The 20,596-nt window shown below is 31.9% G+C and overlaps 9 protein-coding genes and 2 non-coding genes across 11 annotated transcripts; 8 read left to right on the forward strand and 3 right to left on the reverse strand. All coding sequences in view use genetic code 12, as the record gives it.

Annotated features, from left to right (window-relative positions):
• Window positions 1-547: 547 nt before the first annotated feature.
• CTRG_01289 (diphthine--ammonia ligase) lies at window positions 548-2,425 on the forward strand (the record flags this gene model as incomplete). The annotated part of the gene is made up of 1 exon (XM_002546937.1): window positions 548-2,425. One exon carries the CDS (start codon window positions 548-550, stop codon window positions 2,423-2,425), a length of 1,878 nt encoding a protein of 625 aa, XP_002546983.1.
• A 1,734-nt stretch (window positions 2,426-4,159) lies between these two features.
• CTRG_01290 (uncharacterized protein) lies at window positions 4,160-4,948 on the forward strand (the record flags this gene model as incomplete). Its single annotated transcript, XM_002546938.1, has 1 exon — window positions 4,160-4,948. The coding sequence occupies one exon, from the start codon at window positions 4,160-4,162 to the stop codon at window positions 4,946-4,948; it is 789 nt and encodes a 262-aa protein (XP_002546984.1).
• Window positions 4,949-5,063: 115 nt separating this feature from the next.
• On the forward strand, window positions 5,064-5,137 carry CTRG_06264. Its single transcript has one exon. It is a non-coding gene; the product is annotated as a tRNA-Arg (tRNA).
• A 579-nt stretch (window positions 5,138-5,716) lies between these two features.
• On the forward strand, window positions 5,717-5,800 carry CTRG_06265. Its single transcript has one exon. It is a non-coding gene; the product is annotated as a tRNA-Phe (tRNA).
• Window positions 5,801-7,925: 2,125 nt separating this feature from the next.
• REG1 (protein phosphatase regulator) lies at window positions 7,926-10,853 on the forward strand (the record flags this gene model as incomplete). Its single annotated transcript, XM_002546939.1, has 1 exon — window positions 7,926-10,853. One exon carries the CDS (start codon window positions 7,926-7,928, stop codon window positions 10,851-10,853), a length of 2,928 nt encoding a protein of 975 aa, XP_002546985.1.
• Window positions 10,854-11,403: 550 nt separating this feature from the next.
• On the forward strand, window positions 11,404-12,408 carry CTRG_01292 (uncharacterized protein; the record flags this gene model as incomplete). Its single annotated transcript, XM_002546940.1, has 1 exon — window positions 11,404-12,408. The coding sequence occupies one exon, from the start codon at window positions 11,404-11,406 to the stop codon at window positions 12,406-12,408; it is 1,005 nt and encodes a 334-aa protein (XP_002546986.1).
• Window positions 12,409-12,550: 142 nt separating this feature from the next.
• On the reverse strand, window positions 12,551-12,736 carry COX17 (copper metallochaperone; the record flags this gene model as incomplete). The annotated part of the gene is made up of 1 exon (XM_002546941.1): window positions 12,551-12,736. The coding sequence occupies one exon, from the start codon at window positions 12,734-12,736 to the stop codon at window positions 12,551-12,553; it is 186 nt and encodes a 61-aa protein (XP_002546987.1).
• Window positions 12,737-13,339: 603 nt separating this feature from the next.
• CTRG_01294 (uncharacterized protein) lies at window positions 13,340-16,879 on the forward strand (the record flags this gene model as incomplete). Its single annotated transcript, XM_002546942.1, has 1 exon — window positions 13,340-16,879. One exon carries the CDS (start codon window positions 13,340-13,342, stop codon window positions 16,877-16,879), a length of 3,540 nt encoding a protein of 1,179 aa, XP_002546988.1.
• A 46-nt stretch (window positions 16,880-16,925) lies between these two features.
• On the reverse strand, window positions 16,926-18,158 carry CTRG_01295 (S-methyl-5-thioribose-1-phosphate isomerase; the record flags this gene model as incomplete). Its single annotated transcript, XM_002546943.1, has 1 exon — window positions 16,926-18,158. One exon carries the CDS (start codon window positions 18,156-18,158, stop codon window positions 16,926-16,928), a length of 1,233 nt encoding a protein of 410 aa, XP_002546989.1.
• Window positions 18,159-18,602: 444 nt separating this feature from the next.
• PEX12 (ubiquitin-protein ligase peroxin 12) lies at window positions 18,603-19,988 on the reverse strand (the record flags this gene model as incomplete). Its single annotated transcript, XM_002546944.1, has 1 exon — window positions 18,603-19,988. The coding sequence occupies one exon, from the start codon at window positions 19,986-19,988 to the stop codon at window positions 18,603-18,605; it is 1,386 nt and encodes a 461-aa protein (XP_002546990.1).
• Window positions 19,989-20,169: 181 nt separating this feature from the next.
• Window positions 20,170-20,538, forward strand: CTRG_01297 (uncharacterized protein; the record flags this gene model as incomplete). The annotated part of the gene is made up of 1 exon (XM_002546945.1): window positions 20,170-20,538. The coding sequence occupies one exon, from the start codon at window positions 20,170-20,172 to the stop codon at window positions 20,536-20,538; it is 369 nt and encodes a 122-aa protein (XP_002546991.1).
• Window positions 20,539-20,596: the final 58 nt, after the last annotated feature.

Here is a 20,596-nt window from a genome sequence, read left to right on the forward strand (position 1 = left end):
AAGTGTCGGGAGTTCAGTTACTAATCAAGAAAGAAAGTATCTTGTTCATTGTAATTGCATTCCTTTTGAAATTTGTATAAATAATTTATTTAAATTTCTAAAAGAATCAATATTGGAGGACCCGAACCTCAACGACCAGGAAGCACTCGAAAGTTCTGAAATCGTTTGAAAGTTATGATAGTAATATTCATGATTGTGTCTTTGTTGTTAGTATTGTTAATATGAACATACGTGGCATTGTGTCTGATGAATCTGTTGCTTAACGAAAAGAAGAAGAATAAGTAAAACTGAAAATTATAGAAAATTTTTCTTTCTTTATAAAGTGAGAAATTCTTACAACCTCACAGAATGAGAAAAAATCTTGAAATTAGAAAAAAAAAAAAAGGTGCGTGTACCAAATGACAAAACGATTTGAATTTTGAAAAAAAAAAGTACTATATACAGGATAGTGCATTTTTTTGTACTTGGGCATCGCAAAGACTTTATCAAAAATCTATAACCAATCTACACGACTTTTGTGCCTAGTATTCAATAATACCTAATCATTATGAAGTTCATTGGATTGATATCAGGAGGGAAAGATTCATTTTTCAATATCTATCATTGTTTATCACAAGGTCATGAACTAGTAGCATTAGGGAATTTATATCCTGAAGAATCGGATGAAATTGATTCATTTATGTTCCAAACAGTTGGACATGATGTAATTGAATATTATAGTCAATGTTTAGATGTTCCTTTATATCGACAACCTATCAAAGGTAAATCAGCAAATCAAAATTTAGAATATCTGATTACTAAAAATGATGAGATTGAAGATTTATTTCAACTTTTATCAACAATTCAAAAATCTCATCCTGATGTAGAAGGTGTTAGTTGTGGAGCCATATTATCTCATTATCAACGAACAAGAGTAGAAAATGTATGTGATAGATTGAATCTTACATCATTGACATATTTATGGCAAAGAAATCAATACGATTTAATGCAAGAAATGTGTCAAGCGGATTTAGATGCTAGAATTATTAAAGTTGCGGCAATTGGATTAACTGCACAACATTTAGGTAAAAGTATATCAGAATTATTTCCTACTTTAGTGAAATTAAATCAAATGTATGAAGTCCATATTTGTGGAGAAGGTGGTGAATTTGAAACAATTGTATTGGATTGTCCATTTTTTAAGTCTAAAAAATTAGAAATTGTTAATCAAGAAGTTGTAGAACATTCAAGTGATGTATTCTATTTGAAAATTAAAGTGGAAATTGTTGATAAGGAAGAATCCCAATTTGAGTCTCTTGAAAGTTTACCATTGTTGGAGGATGATTTTGAAGATATGGCAGAAAATTGCCCTGAACCTGATGTTTCCCTAACGGGGTTGGATATTACTGATCAGAAATTGGTTACTCCTGATGTTAATGTAGTATCTACACCAACAACTATATACATTTCCAATGTCACATCATCTAAATCAACCCTTGAAGAGCAGACAATTGATATTTTTGCTCAAATCAATGATATACTCAGTCAGTACAAACTTACGTTTAATGATATCCAACATATCACATTATTATTATCAGATATGAAATCCTTTGTTGATATAAATAAAGTTTATGGTAAATATTTCCAAGATATTTATCTTCCGCCTTCTAGAATATGTATTGAAACCAAGAACAATATCAAATCAATTCAATTATCATGTATTGTTCTTAAGAATATTCAACCAAAATCAGGTATTCATATTAGATCCAGATCATATTGGGGACCACAAAACATTGGCCCTTATTCTCAAAGTATAATCAGTATTCAAGATTCATACAAGACTGCTACATTATCAGGACAAATACATTTGATTCCAGCAAATATGGAATTGTCAAATATGACAGTTGCTAAAGATTCTGCATTAGCATTACAACATTTAGTGAGAGTGAAAAATTTGGTTAATGTTAAAGAATTTGCTCTGATTGTTTGTTTCATAACTGATGATTCATATGTCCCAATAGTTAGTTCATGTTGGGAAGATTTGATAAATAAGAATAATTTAGTAATTGTAACAGTATCTGGTTTGCCTAGAGGTGCAAGAGTTGAATGGGGTGGTTTAAGTTATGAAGATATTGTTGACATGTATGATGATGATAGTGATAGTGATGAAGAAAGTCACTCTGAATCTCAAACTCAACTGTTTGATGAATTTGAAGAGTCTTATGTTTGCAAAATTGGAAAAGGCTCCTTGAATGTAGTGACATTATTCACATCAAATCAAGAATTAGTCAAGCTGATAGAATCATTTAAAAGTTACCGTCAATTAATCTGTAATCCATCAAATTTCATAAATATCAAATCTGATTACTTACCAGTTAATACGGTTTACAATTTCAAGGGTAAACAGTACAAATATGCAATAATCTTAAAAACTGAATCTAAGTAGTTTTTTGTTTATTTTTTATTTTGCTTCTAAATTAATACATTACAACATATAAATCAAACAGTGTTTTTCTATATATATATATATATATATATACCCCGGGAATTATTTTGCAATATCACTTCCATCATTTTTAGGACCAGTATAAATATATTCTTCAGGAATATTTAGACCTTTCATACGTGCTAATTCTACTAATTTTGCATTTTCTTCTCTTAATTGATCAATATAATCTGCACTCTTAGTTAATATATTTAATTCTGATCGATTTTCCAGTTCTGATAAATTCGGTGTTAATGAAACAATTTTATCAAATTCAGAACGTATATTTTCTCTTCGTTTTTGTTCTGATGCAATATGATGTGCCTAATAGAATTAAGTTAGTATATAAAAAAAAACTTTTTGTTTCATTTAGTACAAATTGTAATAGTTTCATGTAGATACATACTTTTTTTTGTTCATCAGATAATACTGATGACTTAGTCTTTTTTCTACCTTGTTTAGCAGGTGTTAATTCTGTAGTGTTGTTTTGCTCTTGAACTGTGGAAGTATCTGGTGAACTTGTATCTGACATGTTAATGATATAATTTCTAATATGTAAATATCTATTGTTCGAATAATAACAAGTAGATTTTGATTCCAGTTTAAAAAAAAACAACTCAAGGATAATTGAAGGTTTTTTTATGCTGATAAAATCAATGAATGTGATAAATTCTTCAACAATTTATTCTGATATTGCTGATCCCACATTCTGTTTACCAAATTAAGGAATTTCTTTTCAACGCACAAAAAAAAAATAAAAAAAAAATAAAAACTTTAAGAAATCGTGCAATATGTTCAATTCTGCCAAAATGGCTGCTTTTTTCTTTTGGCAGCCATTGTCAACTTAAGAAGCCAATCCAACAGTTGAGTTGGCTAAGTTTGTCAGTTATTGAGGGGTTGTTTTAAAGAAGGAGATTTCTATTAGAAGTAAAGGTGAAATAAATCGATGAAGAATAGCCATTACTATGCAACAATAGCTTATTATTATTAACTGGGCTTATGACCAACTATACTGATTTTAATAATAGTCCAAATGCGCTATAATATCACTATTTATAATGCTTGAGTCTATGGTCATGAAATATTTTAATCATATATACTGTGATTTAGTGTTTGAGTTTTGAAAATTTTTTGCAATAAATTCAGTCAAAATTTTTTTCCTATAGATTTTAAGCTTGACTTTCTGGGCTTTAATAATTTCACACTTTTGTCCAATAAGTCTACTAACAGTATTTATTATTTTAAATATGAATTACTTCCATTCAGGTTGTATTTTGTAAATAATTACTGTTGCAATATTTTCCAAAACCAAAGAGACCGCAAAGTAATTCGATTTATCATCATGTGTACACCCTACACGGTGGCTCATCAATTGCTCCTTGTCGTACCCATGAAAATTAATACTCGTCAACTGGTGCATTATACATTTATGTGTTTGGAATATTCAGCATAGCAACTGAGATCTTGTAGCTATCACACGACCCGATCTCATTATACGCCAGTCCCTCGACGAAATTAAATTTAAATGTTCCAACTTTTCACAATTTTTTTTTTCCTCCCTTCTATATATACAGCAAAGTTTCAACTTCAATTGCATACTTTCAATGAATTAAATTTACCCTGTCATAAGGGCATTTTCAATCATTTGTTCTCAATTGCATAATATTCTTTTTAATTATATTTGGATCTATTAGTATGAAAGTTTTTCAATTTTATGGAATTTCTCAGGTGATGTGTTTATTATTACATTTCCAACTAACTATACAAACTCAATGTCCTTCATTAAATCAAATAAGTAATGATTTAATTAAACAAATAAATGTTGAAAATGAATCACATATTCATTTTTCACCTGTCAAAATTGGTGCTAGTTATTTATTATGGAAGATTGGTTCAGGAGCAAAAATATTTTTGCAACATGGTTGTTCAAATGTCGTGCCTAATAAATTAACAAGTTTAAAATGGATCAAAGATAAGCAGTTTGTTATTTTGAGTAGTGTTTATTTACTTGGAAGAGCAACTTCTATAAGTTTATCGGTATCTTGTGTAAGACAAGTTTTCCACAACTTGAATAACTTAGTCACTTATAAAAGAACTGATTCGTTTGATATAGCTTGGGAAGATTATAACTTAACTAAGGCTAATGATATTTCTAATCTAATAGATATGAAAGTATCAGAAGAGTTAGAGGATCTAGGCTATCACATTGTTGATGTGGTTAAAGGAGAAGATCCAGTATTTGTAATGATACCAATAGTTGGACATGGTGATGTTGGCATATTTTTGACAGAGACCACTATGATTAATGAAGTCTTATCCGGGTATGTTTCATACAAGAAGGATCGTATGTCAATCGCTGGAACTACCAGTAAAACTTGGTGGATGTTGTATGAAGGGTCCAGTTCTGGAATTACATGGAATTTGTACGAAGCGTCAGATACAACTACACAAGAATACAATGATAACTGGTGTATAGGAATGTAGATTTAAAAATAATTCTAGTATACGTAAAGTCATTTACTGTAATTATACATATGAAAATCAACAATATCAAATGGTGTTTCCAACGAATCAGATCTTCTGGTTCAGTTGTAAGATTGCCTTGCTGGCGAAATTGGTTATCGCTTTTGACTTCTAATCAAAGGATTCTGGGTTCGAGTCCCAGGTAGGGTTTCTTTTTTTTCCTTTCCTGATTATATGGATATTCATTTTCTGTAACTCATCGAGATGATATCAAATTTTTTTTGTGTGTGTAGATTTTTAATTAGGTCAGGTAGCGTCAGATTGCACAAGATGAGGGTCAAAAAAAAAAATTTTTTTTTACATGCGATGCCAACGTTTTGTGTACAACCCTTACCACGGATAAACAACAAAAAAAAAGACCCTACCAATTATAGTCCTGTAAAGGTCTGATATATTGCATTTAGCTAGTTTCTCCGAAATCTTAGTAATGATATAGGAGCTTCATTCTTTTGTTGGAGTCTTATGAAGTCTTATGGAGTTTTGATTTTTTTTTTCTTACTTTTATTTACAGATTCTTAGAATTTCTTTCTAGCATGTAGGGTGTTTCCCTTGCACAACAATACAAGGATTTTCACTATTTTTTTATCTGCAAAATTTATACAAATCTAGACAAAATAAATAACCCAATCTTATCATTATTCCGGTCTCTAAGTTTGTCTTAAATTGGATATTTCGTACTTTAATAGGCCTGACCGGCCTATTCTGGACGCTACCAACTTTCACGAATTAGCAGCTTTAGCTCATCTGGGAGAGCGTCAGACTGAAGATTCTTTAGTAATCTGGAGGTACTGTGTTCGAGCCACAGAAGCTGCATTTATTTTTTTCCCACTCGAAAGGGCTTAATAGCAAGCAGATCGTACAAGGTTTCCCCAGGAAAAAAAAAAAAATCGGCCCAGCGAGTCATGCATTCTCGTTTGATTGCTTTCTTTTGTTTTTGTCAGTACAGGATAATTTTTCCGATTTGCGGGAACTATGTTTAAGTTATGTGAAAACGGTTAAAAGAAGAATAATATGGATGTGTAGAATAGCATATAGTCATCTTAATGAATTATTAGTTGACTTAACAACCTAAGGGTCACAATTATTTGAATCTTATTCAGTTGTGTATTTTCAATTGTTATTTGACAGTTTATTGTAGTAAAAAAAAAGACTAATATTGTAATAATCAATTAATGACAAACACTTACGTCATCGCCAGCTCATGAAAATCTTTAAAAAAAAACAAGTTTTCCTTGGATAATCCATTCCTTTTCGTGTACACACACACACACACACATTCTTTCAACAACAATTTTACATTTATTTCCTCTACAAACCACCCTCTACCTTGCTCATCTACACCGATGCCACTTCTTTGTTCAATTTGTTGAAGGATTCGAATTTAGAGTTCTATTGTGTAACACATATCCCCTATTTTTTTTTTTTTTTTTGTTTTTCGTTCATTTTTCATACCCCACGTTTTTTCAATCCATAATGAAACATCAGTTGATGTTTGAGAGTATAATCTTAAGATAAATCAGAGAAACAAGCAACTTATTGTCGTACTCTCAAACCTTTTTCTAACCCTGAACAAAAAAAATACATATACGCAGGCTCCCCCACACAATATCGAACAACAACGTCGGCAAAATAAAATAACTCAGATCAGATTGTGAATGGATGAAATATTAGTTTCTTTTGTGTATAACCAATACTATGAAATTAGTTTGATGGTGGATATTCTATTTTTTTTGTTTTCTTTTTTTGGTTCCTTAGTTTTTGTGATCATTGTATTCCTTATTTTTCCGAGAATTGTAACTTTGAATTCTCTTTATTGTTCCTCCATTTGATTGATTGCGTGGGAGTGTCAATTTTAATTTTTATTACTGGTTGCTGTGTGGGTGTGAGTGTGGTTGGTTTTCTGACTCGGTTACACGTCCTTTGTTTTTAATAATTGACTACCAGCCATATAATAAAAATTTCCCCAGACAAGTCAAGTACAGTATAAAGCCCTAACTAATAATTATTATCGTAAGTTATTCTAGTTATGTACATGCTCTCCACCAAGTACATCTTACAAGGTACACTGTTGAAATTCAGGCCATGCATCGGAGTAATTGGATTATGCACAAGATTGAGTTAGTTGGCAAACAACAACTATGAGGCAAAATCAGGCAAATGGGCCAAAGAAAAAGAAAAAATAAAATACACAATTGTTAGTATTGCAACGTTGTGGTACAAGTCATTTCATATGTGTATTTTCTCTCGGATATTGTAATATTTATATGACTATCTTACTATTGCAGTTAATGTGGTTAACTATTTATAGTTTTGTTTTTGCCTCTTTTTCTTTTAAAACACATGACTGTCGGCTGACTATACATATGTAAGTGTGAGTGTGTGTGTCTGCAAATGAGTGAGTGTGAGTGAGTGTGTGAGTGTCAGTGGGTGCGTGTAATTTGTAACAAGAATTTGTTTTGTTTCCCGAAACTAATTTTTCTTTTTTTTCCGCATACTTTGTTGTTTGTCTGTTTGTCTCTCATAGTTTGAATGCTGAACAAAATTTACAACAATCATTCGTCTTTCTTTTTTTTTTTTTTTTTTAACAAAACAGAAAAGTCCATTCAAACCCAAATTTATTTACCAACCATAGTATTCATTTCTGTATCAACCATCTAGTGAATAACTATCAAGCACATCTTATATATATACACACTTACAAATATCATATATTCAACTATATTATTATTATAATTATTATCATTTACAATATCATTGATTTTTCCCCCAATTATCATATAATATTTTCTCTCTCCTCCTCCTCCCCCATTCCTTGTTAAACATTTATTTTTGAAATACCACCTGTTAATACACATTTGTTCACTACAACTTATCTTTTTTTTTTTTTTTTTTTATTATTATTTGTTAGACAGTTTTTTTTTAAGATATACCATTCATAATGTCTTTGTCAGGTGAAGTGTTTTCTGGTGGTGCTACAACTTCTCAGCATGTTGAAGCTCAAGATGATGATCATTTTGAAAACACAACATTCAAGTTAAAGAGAACAAGATCCATGGGTTTATTAGACGAATTTATTCCTGAAAAATTATCTCAACAACAACAAGAAAATGCATCATTAAATCCAACAAATTCAGCTATTTCATCTTCAAGTTCAAGTTCTTCTACATCTTTAAGTTCATCATTATCCGAAGATGCAACCACTCAGCATCTAGAACAAGGTGCCGACAGTAACGCTGCAGAAGTAAACTATTTGGAAAATAATATACAATCAAACCAATCTACTTCGGAGTCACCTTCACCATCACCTGTTGCATCACCTACACCGAGTCCAGCATTGGATTTACAATCTCCTGAATTAATTCCTCACGACGATACTGATTTAACAGTTGAACCTTCCCGCCATGTGGACTATTTATCACATCAATGGGACGTTTCCGATATTTGGAAGTCATGGCGATATGTCATTTCAAAAAGAAAAGATGTTGCCAATGCGGCCAGATTGGAAAATGCTTCTTGGAGAACTTGGGCACAAAGAAGATCAAATTTAAAGACTATTAGTCCTGAAGTGGTTAATTGGTCTAAAGATAGTGATGTCACATGGCTATATGGTCCTATATTGAAGGATGATGACCATATCAATAACGAAAATCATGAATCTGATTCAGTGGAAACAACTGCAACAAGTTCAGTGGCGGGTGATATTTCCATTGCTAAAAAATGCACCCCAGCAGACGCACCAAAGCCTATATTGAAGAGAAGAACAGTAGAACAACTGATGATTAGTCATTCGAACCTATTGAAATTACAATTGGCCACACAACTTCATCAAAAGAAACGTGAACAGAAGTTGAAGCAGGAAGAAGAAATGAGAAGAGAACAACAATCGAAACATGCTGATGAATATTTTGATCCAGAGGCACTTCTGCACAAATTGAACAGTCAGTATAAGAATATCTCCAACACCAACAATAGCAGTGTTGCCAGATTACAAAATTTGTTGAAAAACTCAAATTCATCATCTACTTCAACTTTGAAACAAGATGCCGAACAAGCTGTTGTGGTTCCTTCATCTGAACAAATTTCAAAAGAACAAGAAGAAGAAAGTCAGCCTTCTTCCAGTTCTCAAATGTCAAAGAGTGAAAGACATATTCATTTCAATGATGAAGTTATGCAATGTATTGCTATTGAAGAATATTCCGATGATGAGAATGAAGATGATGAATACGATTCAGACGAAGATTATGATGATAATTATGACTATTATGACGAAGACGAAAGTTCAGGAAACCAACTTGCTCAAAGTCAGATTTATGAAGGCGATGATGAATCAATTGACGATGATGACGAAGATACCGACGATGAAGATGATGAAGATGACGAAGATGAAGATGATGGCGGGTTTTTCATTAAAGTTCGTTCAAACTCTAATGCGCCAACGATTTCTGGTCAACATTCGTCTGTTACTAGCAATGAAAATTCAATTGTTCCAATACGTTCAGAGAGTCAACAAACTGAAATTTCTGTTGATTCCGAGGCTTTATCTACCACCAGTAGTAAGGCTTATAAGACCATTCAATTGTTACCTTCAACTTCAATCAACTATGGTTCTGATGAATCGAGTGACGAAGAAAACCCATATACTTCAAGTCTTTCTCATAATGTGAATAATGAAATCAGTAGAGGTTATGACTATTATTATGACTACAACACGGTGTATACATCCAATCCTCACCAGGCATTATACGGATCCTATGAAAGCCCCGATGTTATTGATGTTCCAGAGAATCTTGACATGGGATCCAACTTTGATTACGAATTTATTGAAAATAACGAAACTGTACCAGTTATTGACACGTCTAGCAGAATCAACAATTTACCTATTTCCTACAGTCTGCCTTCTTCACCAATAGCACAAGCAGTTCTCCCTGGGAAAAATATCACTGCTTATTCCCCAACTTTTCCTATCATAAGTGATACCCCACCCTCACAAGCATCTGTAAAACCGTCTCCATTCCAAATGAGTGATTCGGAAGATGATTCAGAAAGTGAAGATGAAGTTCCGGGATTATCGATTGGTACTAGAAGATCAAGTCAAGCATTGGCAGAACTGGTTTTCAATGCTTCTTTAACTAGCTCAAAACCAGAGACACACCAAGAACCAACTCCACAACATTTCCCAGAGAATCATGATGCGGAACCGGTGAATGATCACATAAGCAGTATCAATCCACGATATTCATCCACTTCAATTTCTAAGCAACCTACAAGTTCAAATTCACTTTCCCAACTGTTTTTTGGTGCTGGTGGATTAACCAACGCAGACAGAGAATTGTCAAAACTGTTTTTGGGAGGTCTTGGTGTGGATGATAATAATGAGAATAAATCAAATAGTTTTGGCATGCTTCCACAAAGGGAATACACTCCTTCTCCAGATAACACATTGAGCCGTTCCTTATCTAACACCACGAAGAAATCATCTCCATTGCCACCACACACAACATCTGAAAATGCATTTAGAGGCAGTGGATCACCATCAAAACAAGAATCACAAGTGCTGCAGTCACACCAGCAACTTCAAGAACAACAACAACAACCACAACAACAACAGCTGCTGGAACCACGTCGTGGCGGATTTTTATTTGATGATGATTCAGAAGATTCAGAAGATGAAGGTATGATGATTGGCGGTAGTGTTAATAATCGTGGCCAAAGCTATAATACATTAAGTCAAGTGGCTGGAAAGAATGGTATTCATAGTCCAAGTCCAACTATTGGTTCTAATACTGCTCAACAACAACAAGATGATAATGAACATAAAAATTTGATGGGTCAAGCTAAGGGATTAGCAAAGCATTTTTTTGGGTGATTTTTGGTTTTAAATGACGAGTTTAATACTTATAATATTAAGAGTAATAATAATAATAATAATAATAATATATACAAATATATATACAAATCAAATAAATAAAAGAACAAAAAAAATTAGTATAACTTTAACATGTATTGTAGAGATTAGAGCTGTTCTAGTGGTTATTTAACAGGTTTTGAAGATTCACAAGTCTGGTGTGAAACTTGTAACGATTTCCTTTGTCTGACTGAGCAGTTTTTTATTTTTGGCTGTTGCTGGTGGCGAGAGGGAAGTCTATGTGACACCAAAAGTTTTGGTGTGTATGGCGCTGTGGTGAGAAATTTCCCTCCTCTCTCCTCCCCACCAGCAACAGCCAAAAAAAAAAGAAAAAGTTAGGCACGCATCACAACTCAACCAGAAAATAAAACCAAAGCAGAAAGAAAGAAAGAAAGAAAAAAAAGAAAAGTAGCAACCAAAATCTAATCTTAATCTCAGTTACTCCTCATATTATCAGCCACACTGTTTTTTTTCTTTTCTTTAACCATTATCATTATCTCATTAATAAACCATGGGTTGTAAAGATATACTATCGATTCCACTACTATTCTTGACTGCTTTATTACCACCAAACAATAACAAGAACAACAATAGTGACAATGAGAATGATGGGAAGTGTGAATTGATAGGAACATTTTCATTAGTTACTCAGGCATTTCTTGGATTATTATGTCTTTCTTCTTTATTAATTAAAAGATCCTATGAATATCCTGTACGACGTACATGGCCAGTATGGGCTTTTGATGTTTCCAAACAATTAATCGGTGCATTTGGTGTACACATATTCAATGTTATCTTATCTGTGGTGAAAACAGCTCCAGAATATCTCAACAATGGTATTTCTACTAGAAATAATGACAATGGCAATGGTGGTGATAACTATGATGATGGTGATGATACACAAGATCCATGTGATTGGTACTTTTTAAATATTGTATTTGATTGTACTATTGGGGTATATGTCTTGTATCTTGTTTTCAAAGCCATGAATCGAATATGTAAAGAATACTTTCATTTAACGCAAATTGAAAGTGGAGAATATGGCCCAAATCCAAATAAACCTTCATTTAGAGCATTTCTTAAACAACTTGGTGTGTATTTTACTTCGTTGATGATTACTAAGGTCCTTTTGTATGGATTAGTTGAATGTTTTGAGAAACAATTGTTGTGGATTACTTCACATATTTTGTTGGTGTGGTTAAATGAGTATCCTGATGAATTTGAGATATTTATTGTTATGTTTATTGTTCCTATAATTATGAATTGTTTGCAGTTGATACTTATTGATAATTTTATTCGAAACCAATTATGGATCAATGTGAATAAGCGAATGGTACTTGAATATCCGAATTTCGATGAAGATACAGAAAGTGTTCAACAACGTGAAATCGATCAAGCAAGACATGAAATCGAGTGTGGTTCGAAATATGCCTTTGATGGTGAAACTGATAGAGAAGATACTTTGATTACTCGAGATGGAAATCATAAAAACTATGGCTCCTACAATGAAGTGTAAATAGTAATACTAAAGTCAATAATAAAAACATAAATTCAAAGTTCTTTTTCATTTTTTAACAAGTCTATGTACAAGGTGGAAAAAGTTGACTAATAATTGAATAGATAATACAGGAATGTAATAAATTTTAGAAATACCTTCTCTAGTTGTTAACTGGGTTTGGAGTGAAACCATAACTGTTCATACAAGCTTTATATTGTTCAATGATTGGTTTACAGTCATCACTTTCAATACCTTTCAATAAAGTACATTCATCTCTTTTCTTTCTTTCATCAATACAAACGCAACATGGCTTTGGTTTGGATTCTTGTTTGTTTTCAGTAGACATTTTGGATGTGGATAAATAGTATTAGTAATTAGTTTTCGGAATTTGAAAATAATGAAGAAAGAGAGAGAGAGAGAGAGGAAGAAGAAAAAAAAGTGGTGGGAAATTCTTCATGTCTTTAAATAAAGGTAATGTCGCAATCGTCATGGGGCCATAGAAAATTGTGGAAATAGGTAAAAATTACTGTACATGTATACATGATGGATGACAAACACGGAAATCAATTCCAGAAGTGATAATAATCTTGGTCAAAACTGCAATGAAAGACTATCGATTGTTATTCATATAATCCAACAATTAATTTCTTCAACAAGTGAAAATTGTCCAAAAAATTGTTGCTAATTTGAATGGAGTAAATTTTTACAACCATCAAAGTGGAATCAATGTTGTTAGTTTTTTGTATTTGTTTTTTTTGGTACTTCTTACACTACACACACGCACATTTTTTCTCTTTTGTCTTTTCTCTTTTACAGCAAGAAACAACAACCCAAAAGACCAGACAGAGCGAAAAGGGCGACGCAGTTGAACGAAAAGAAAAATTGTTGTGATCTGAGCAAAACAGATTATCATAATATCACAACACAATCATCAATCTACACACGAACCATGACAGATGATTCATTGAATCTACCTTATAGGAAATCAATTGATTCTAGTAGTATAAATTTAAATGATGATTTGGCAGCACCATCTGAAATTTCATCCAATTCAGTAGTATCTACAGGTAACAACAACATATCAGTTTCACACAATAATAATCTCCGTGTACAGCATAGAAGAACAGGGTCCACTGTATCTTTTTCCAGAACAAGTATAGATAATGAAAGTTTCATTCTGTCAAGCACTTATTTCAATAATATAAACCCTGATGATTCAAGAGATGATATTTATTCTCCTTTGGGTCCTAATTCAATTTATGCATTAACGATCGGGTCGGATATTTCTCGTGCAAGAAAACATCGAGCTCCAAAAACCTCAGTAACTTTGAATGGTGGTTCAACCACTGTTAATAATATTAATATTCCTACTACTAAAGAAATCCCTCAGATTCAATTGGTTAAATTAAAACAAAAGGTTTCAAGTAAAACTTTAGACGAAAAATATGTCAAAAATTCATTAAATGATTATAAAAAGTTTGAATCTAGTTATAATTTATTAACAGAAGATGTATTACAGAAATTATCTCAAAGTGGTAATAACAATAATAGAAAATCAAGTATTTCGGTGTCTTCATCTCTTGATGATATAACAGAAACATTAATTACTCTGATTGATGAAGTTCCCAAAGTATTTCGAGATCCCAATTTCAGATTAGATGATCCAAGAATATTCAAACAAGTTTTGGAAGGATCCAAAATATCACTAGATGAAAATGACGATAGTCTGAATGTTATTAATAACACTGATCTACAAGAAAAGTTGTCAAATTATTTGGACATTGTTGAAGTTAATTTAGTTGATGAAATTGCCAAGTCCTCTGATTCATTTTTCAATACCATTGGAGATCTTGAAAATATTCAAAAAAAGTCCTCCCAGTGTGTTGATAATTATCAACTTCTTATGGATAAAATAAACCAATTGGAAACCAACCAGTCTCAAAAAGGGGTCGAGATAATTAATAAAATGATTGAAAGACAAAATATAGAAACTTTCGAACAATCATTGTTACAGATCCAATACATTACATCATTTTTCCAATTGGCAAACAAATCGTTTACACATGGGAATTATTCCAAATGTTTAATAGAAATAGTGGCAATCGAGAATTTATTACATGGAGTAAATCGAAAGGAGATTGTAGATGAAGATATCAAAGCTATTTATCCAAAGCTAAAAACAGTCGACTTGTCAAATTTACCTGCATTAGTACATTTACAGAATGATCTACTTAATCTTAAACGTGAATGTGCCAAGGGATATATCGATAGTTTTGTCAACTTATTGATTGAAGACTTGAAAGGCCACTATAATAGTGTTTCAACAAGAGAAACACTCAACAGATTATATACCAAAAGAGATATCACAAGGAAGTATACCTCAAATCCAACAAATACAACTTATATCAATATCTCCGACGCTACAAAGGATTCATTACGCGGGTTTGTCAAAGACTTGGCTAAAGCAGGGTCTTTAGTACAAGCTTATAATGCGTACCAGAGTCAATTCATTACTCAAATTAAAGAGATTATTAAACTGAACTTACCAGTACTGAGACTGACAGATATGTCCAATAGTTCGTCTAGAGCATCTCCTATTCCAAGAACCGATTCCCCAACCCCAGCAAATGTTCTTAGTAATAGCATTAAGACTTTAAGTGCACCAGATTTTGAAAGAATGATTTCCAAAACTTATGCTCAATTGTCAGAATGTTTAAGAAGATTGACTGTACATCAGAAGTTGTTATTAGATCTTGCATTAACCAGTATTCCAGAAACAGCAGAAATTGACATCATGTCATTGGATATTAGTCGAGCTATAAGAAAAGGTGTCGAGTTGACACAAATTAGATTGATGAAGGTCATGAATGTGAGATATATTGAAACTGCGACGATTGATGCTCCATCTTACATTAGATTGTATTCCATTACTTCAGCATACTTGAATGAATGTGAAATGATATATCCTGATAGTGGTAACGGAAATGCATTAAATGAATGGTATACCAGTCATGTAAACTTCTTTATTCAAAAAGCGCAAGAAGCTTCAATTAGAGATATGGAGTTAGGCGTAGCTAAAGAAAGATGGAATGTTGCTGAAAATGTACTTCCAGCCCAAAGCACTTTGAATATGCTTCTTGGAGCCGAAGCTTGGTGGTTGAAATATTCTGATTTTTATGACGATGGTACCATTAAAGAATCACCAGCTCCGATTGATGATGAAATCAAGAGTTCTAAAATTATTATTGATGCTAATGAATACATTGTCCCAAGTTTGGTTCTTACAGTGTTTGAGAATGTGTTTAGTTATACCCTCATCCTGAAGACATTTACAAATCGTGATATTCTTACAAATTACACAAACTATTTTAAGATTTTGAATAGTAGGTGTTATCAAGCAGTTTTGGGTACAAATGCTATTAATACAGCAGGGTTAAAACATATCAGTTTGAAGAATTTATGTATTTGTTTAAACTTGGTTGAGTTTTTATTTGAATTTTTGCATGCTTTTGACATATTCAGAATTCCAGAAGAATTACTCACAATGTTTCAACAACATCAAAATGATTTAGAGACTAAGATAAGTACAATTATTAAAGATCAAGATTTGAATAAAGTATCAAGAATTTTGAAAACTTACTTGTCTTTGGAAAAAGCTGAGAGTATTTTAGCTAAGATTGAAAGTGACAGAAAGACTAAAGAGGAAGCCGAAAGAGAGATACAGAAGAAGATCCAAGAAGAACAAGAGAAGCAGAGAAAATTAGAAGAAGAACAAGAGAAGCAGAGGAAGATCAAAGAAGAGGAAGAAAAACAGAGAAAGTTGGAAGAGGAGGAAAAACAGAGAAAGTTGGAAGAGGAGGAAAACCAGAGAAAGCTTAAGGAAGAAGAGGAAGAAAAGGAGAAGCAAATGAAGCTAGAAGAAGAAAAGGAGAAGCAAATGAAGCTAGAAGAAGAAAAGAAGTTAGAAGAAGAAAAGCAGAGAAAACTCGAAGAACAAAGAAGACTTGAAGAAGAGGAAGAAAAGGAAAGACAACAGAAACTTGAAGAGGAGGAGAAACAAAAGAAGATCGAAGAAGAGAATTCATCAAAGGATGCTCGTAATGAGACTGAAAATGAAGAAAAAACAGCAAGTAATCAAGTCAATGAAGAAGAAACGAACAAGGTTCATGAATCGGTTGAAGCTGAGTTGAAAGAATCGGACAATTCTGAAGAGTCAAATAATATATCTAACAAGAAAGAAGAGGAGTCTGAAGGAAAAGAGAAAGAAAATATATCTCCTAACGAACAAGATGTGAATACCGTGGTAAAGGAAGACAATGAACCCATAGACGTTAAAACTGTTCCTGAAAATGGTAGTAAACATGAAGTTAGTAATGATGACGAAACTTCTAATGAAAAAGAAACCTCTGATAGCACCAAAACTGAGGATAATAATGAACCAGTAGAAGAAGTAGTTGTCAAAGAAGAGGAAGAATCCAATGGTGAATAAGCTGAAAAAGGAATAGTTATAAATATATATGAATAATCTCTTTAGTCTATTTAGTTAATGTGAAATTTCCATTTGCATCTTTGACAAATACATTTGGATCTTCAGTTACAATACTATCAATCAATTCATGAGGAGTAACATCAAAAGCAGGATTCCAAACAGAGATTCCTGGAGTAGCAACACCAACCGTTACTTTCTCACCAACTTCACCTTGTTGATTCAATTGTGGACCAACTAAAGTAGTCAATTCATTAGCTGGTCTTTCTTCAATAATAATATCATCACCAGTTTCAGTATTTAAATCAATAGTAGTTTTTGGAGCAGCAACAATAAATTTAATTTGTTTATTTTCATCAAATTTATTAGTATTAAAATAATTAGCAATGGTTGATAATTGAAAAGTACCAATTTTATTAGCAGTATCACCATTTTTAACAACTCTATCAGCACCAACAATAATGAATTTAACAGGAGCAATTTGTTGATCATTTTTAATTTTTTTATCATTACCTAATGTATTAATTAATGAAGATACCATATTATCACAAATTAAAGTAAATGGAATTTTTTCATAATCTAATTCATAACTAGTTAATTTTGCACCTTGATTATAAGGTCTTGTTTCACATGGATAAATATGATCTAAATAAAAATCTTCATTTGAATTATCTTTTTTTAATGATTCATAAGTTGATCTAATTATACCTAATGCTGTACCATGACCTGAAGTAGCTAATGATCCAGTATTACAAATAGTCATGATTGAAAATGGACCTTTAAATTTTTGATTTTTCAAAGTATTGATAATATAATTCAAACCATTTTCTCCAATTTTTTTATTATTTGATAAATCTTCATCATATAATTTAATTGAATAATTATAAATTTTTTCATAAATTTCTTTATTAATAATATCTGATTCATTATAATTTTTTAATATTTCTTTAATATCATTTAAAGCATTAGCAAGATTAACAGCAGTTGGTCTAGAAGTAATTAAATAATCTAAAGATTCAATCAATTCTTTAACTTTCTTACTAGTATTATTCTCCAATTTTAAATAATTGAAAATATCAACAACTATAGAAAATGCTCCAACTATAGCAATAGCAGGAGCTCCTCTAACTTGCATTAATTTAATAGCTTGAAATGCATCTTCAATTGTTGATATTGAAATATATGTGGTTGAATAAGGTAAAAGTAATTGATTAAGAATATCTAATTTGATATTTTCTCTATCAAATTTAATCGCTTCAAGAGTTCTTGTATGTGAAGACATTAGTGATTGATGAAGATCATCTAAGGTGGGTGTGTTGACTCACATGGAAGAATTTTTTTTTTTTTATTTTTTTCAAGACATGAAAATGATCTTCAACCGCGTGGGGGGGGGGGGGGCTGGGGAGGAGCGAGGAGGGAATCAACAGATTGAAAAAGTGTGGCATTGGATGTTCATTTACGATGTCATGAACAATACTAAGAGAGTAAATTGATTGTTAATAAAGTTTTATTGATTAGCATTAAATTCTAAGTTTAATTTGATGTATGGAAATAGTCAATTTGTATGGTGGAGAGCAGCCACGTGGTAGCGTCGCAATAATAACAGTGTGAAAAGAGCTGCCTACTTTTTAACTACTGTAAACATCAACTTAGGGTAGATGTGCAAGTATAAATAATGTGAATTAACAAAACTATGTGATTGTGATATATGTTGAAATGCAACTACTCAGAATATAAGTCTTCTAATTCCTTCGATTTCCCATTCTTCTTTAATCGGGTTCCATTTACAGCCCAATAATTTACGCCCAGTTATAGGACATCTACCACCTTTATTAATATCAATTGTCACTTTTTCTTCTTCGTTATCATTTGCAGCAACATCTTTGTTTTGTTTTTCATCTTCATTGTCTTCATCGTCGGAATATATCTTTTCATCTTCATCATCAATATCTTTTAATTGTGATTTCTTAGACACGATTACATGAGACTTTTCCAAATAATTATAGATACAAGTATAATCAAACACATAACCAGTTTCAATAATTGCTGGATTAGTAATTTCTTTCTTACATAAAGGACACACTTTACCAGATTTATAACTTCGGGATTTCTTTTTCTTTTCTTCAATTCTTGATGATCGAAGTGCTGATGTTAAAGTAGATGGAGGAGGTAAAGTGAAATCCAATACATTTCCTTGATTTTTAGAAAGTTTAGATGAAAAATCAGAATTATTCCACCATTCAAGAAACTTTAATGAAAAAATAGCTACCGGGAAAAATGTACCCAATATAAATTTAATAGTTTTTAATGTAGGACTCGTGATATTAGTAGTTAAAAATTTCAATGCCATTTCAAGTGGTGATGGAGGACGGTTTCTATGAGCTTTCTTTTTGTTGTCGTCATCAAGTTCTGGAGTTGGTTCATTCTTTGAATAATCATATTGGTTCAATCGAGAATAATTCATACGGAATAAATATGTTAATAAAGTTGGTGATTTGGAATACCCACCCAAATATAACAACGTCGTTATGAAATTCGCAGTACGATAAACACTTTGAATGTATGGATATAACTCAACAAATTTTCTTTTAATCTTTATTTTTATGTTTTCTTTCTTTGACAATGATTCATCTGTGTTCAATTGATTAGTCACATATTTAGTATACCATACTTCATAGCAATAATTCAATTTTTCAGAAATATAAGCCAGTCCTGTTATTTCAAATAATGATACCAATTTTTGTATAATAGACAATTTTCGTCTTTCTTCAATTAAAGAAGGCACCAATTGTGTCAATTTACTACTATTAAAATCACCTTGAGATAATGGAGTCTGACTGACTCTTTTCATACCATAAAAGTTCTCGGTAAATGAACCTTGCCAATAAGTTAAAAAATACCATTCAATAAAACTTCGTAATAATAAATTCAATTCATCAAATCGATTATTGATTTTTAACAAGTACCGAGGATATTTGCTCGCGTAGTGAACTAAGATATATCTTAATGATGGGGATAATAAACCTTCTAACTGATGAGCTGAAATCAATTCAAATAACGTAGGGGTCTCAGCATCTAGTTGAGATGCATCTAAAGATGAATAGAACTCCATGGACTATAGACTGGAATGCTGTGGATTAAGGAGAATAAAGTTGGAGAAAGTTCTCAGGCTCGATTCTTTTTTTTTGTTGTTGTCTTGCCGTTGATTTTTTATTTTTTTTTTTTTTCTGGTTAGACAACTTTTTCTTTGCGGTTAATTTTTTACATTTTGCGGGGGGACAGCCAATTACTTCATGATTGACTATCAACAAGATTATACGTTGAAACAGATAGTTGAGGATAAGAAAATCAAACAGACTAAATTGAAAGAGTTTCATTTGGTGTTTGATGATATTGACACATTTGTTGAGGTTTCAGATATTCCAAATCCAGCAAGTTATAAACATATGCCAACTTTGGTTGCAAATGATGGTACAACATTCAGATTTAAAGAGGAAGCAAATGACGAATCTACATTAATGTTATCTTCAAGTTCCAGTATAGAATCTTCTGATAAATCAATTCTCTCTGAAACTGATAACAACATTTCAACATTACAAACAACACAACCGGAATATATTTTATCGTCATCACAATCTATTTTAAGATCTGATGACTTCTAACCTTGTCAAAAGAAAATACGACAACAAAAATAAAAAATAAAAAAAAACCCTTTCAATA

Source organism: Candida tropicalis (assembly GCF_000006335.3).
Source record: "Candida tropicalis MYA-3404 genomic scaffold supercont3.2, whole genome shotgun sequence".
Lineage (NCBI taxonomy): Eukaryota > Fungi > Ascomycota > Pichiomycetes > Serinales > Debaryomycetaceae > Candida > Candida tropicalis.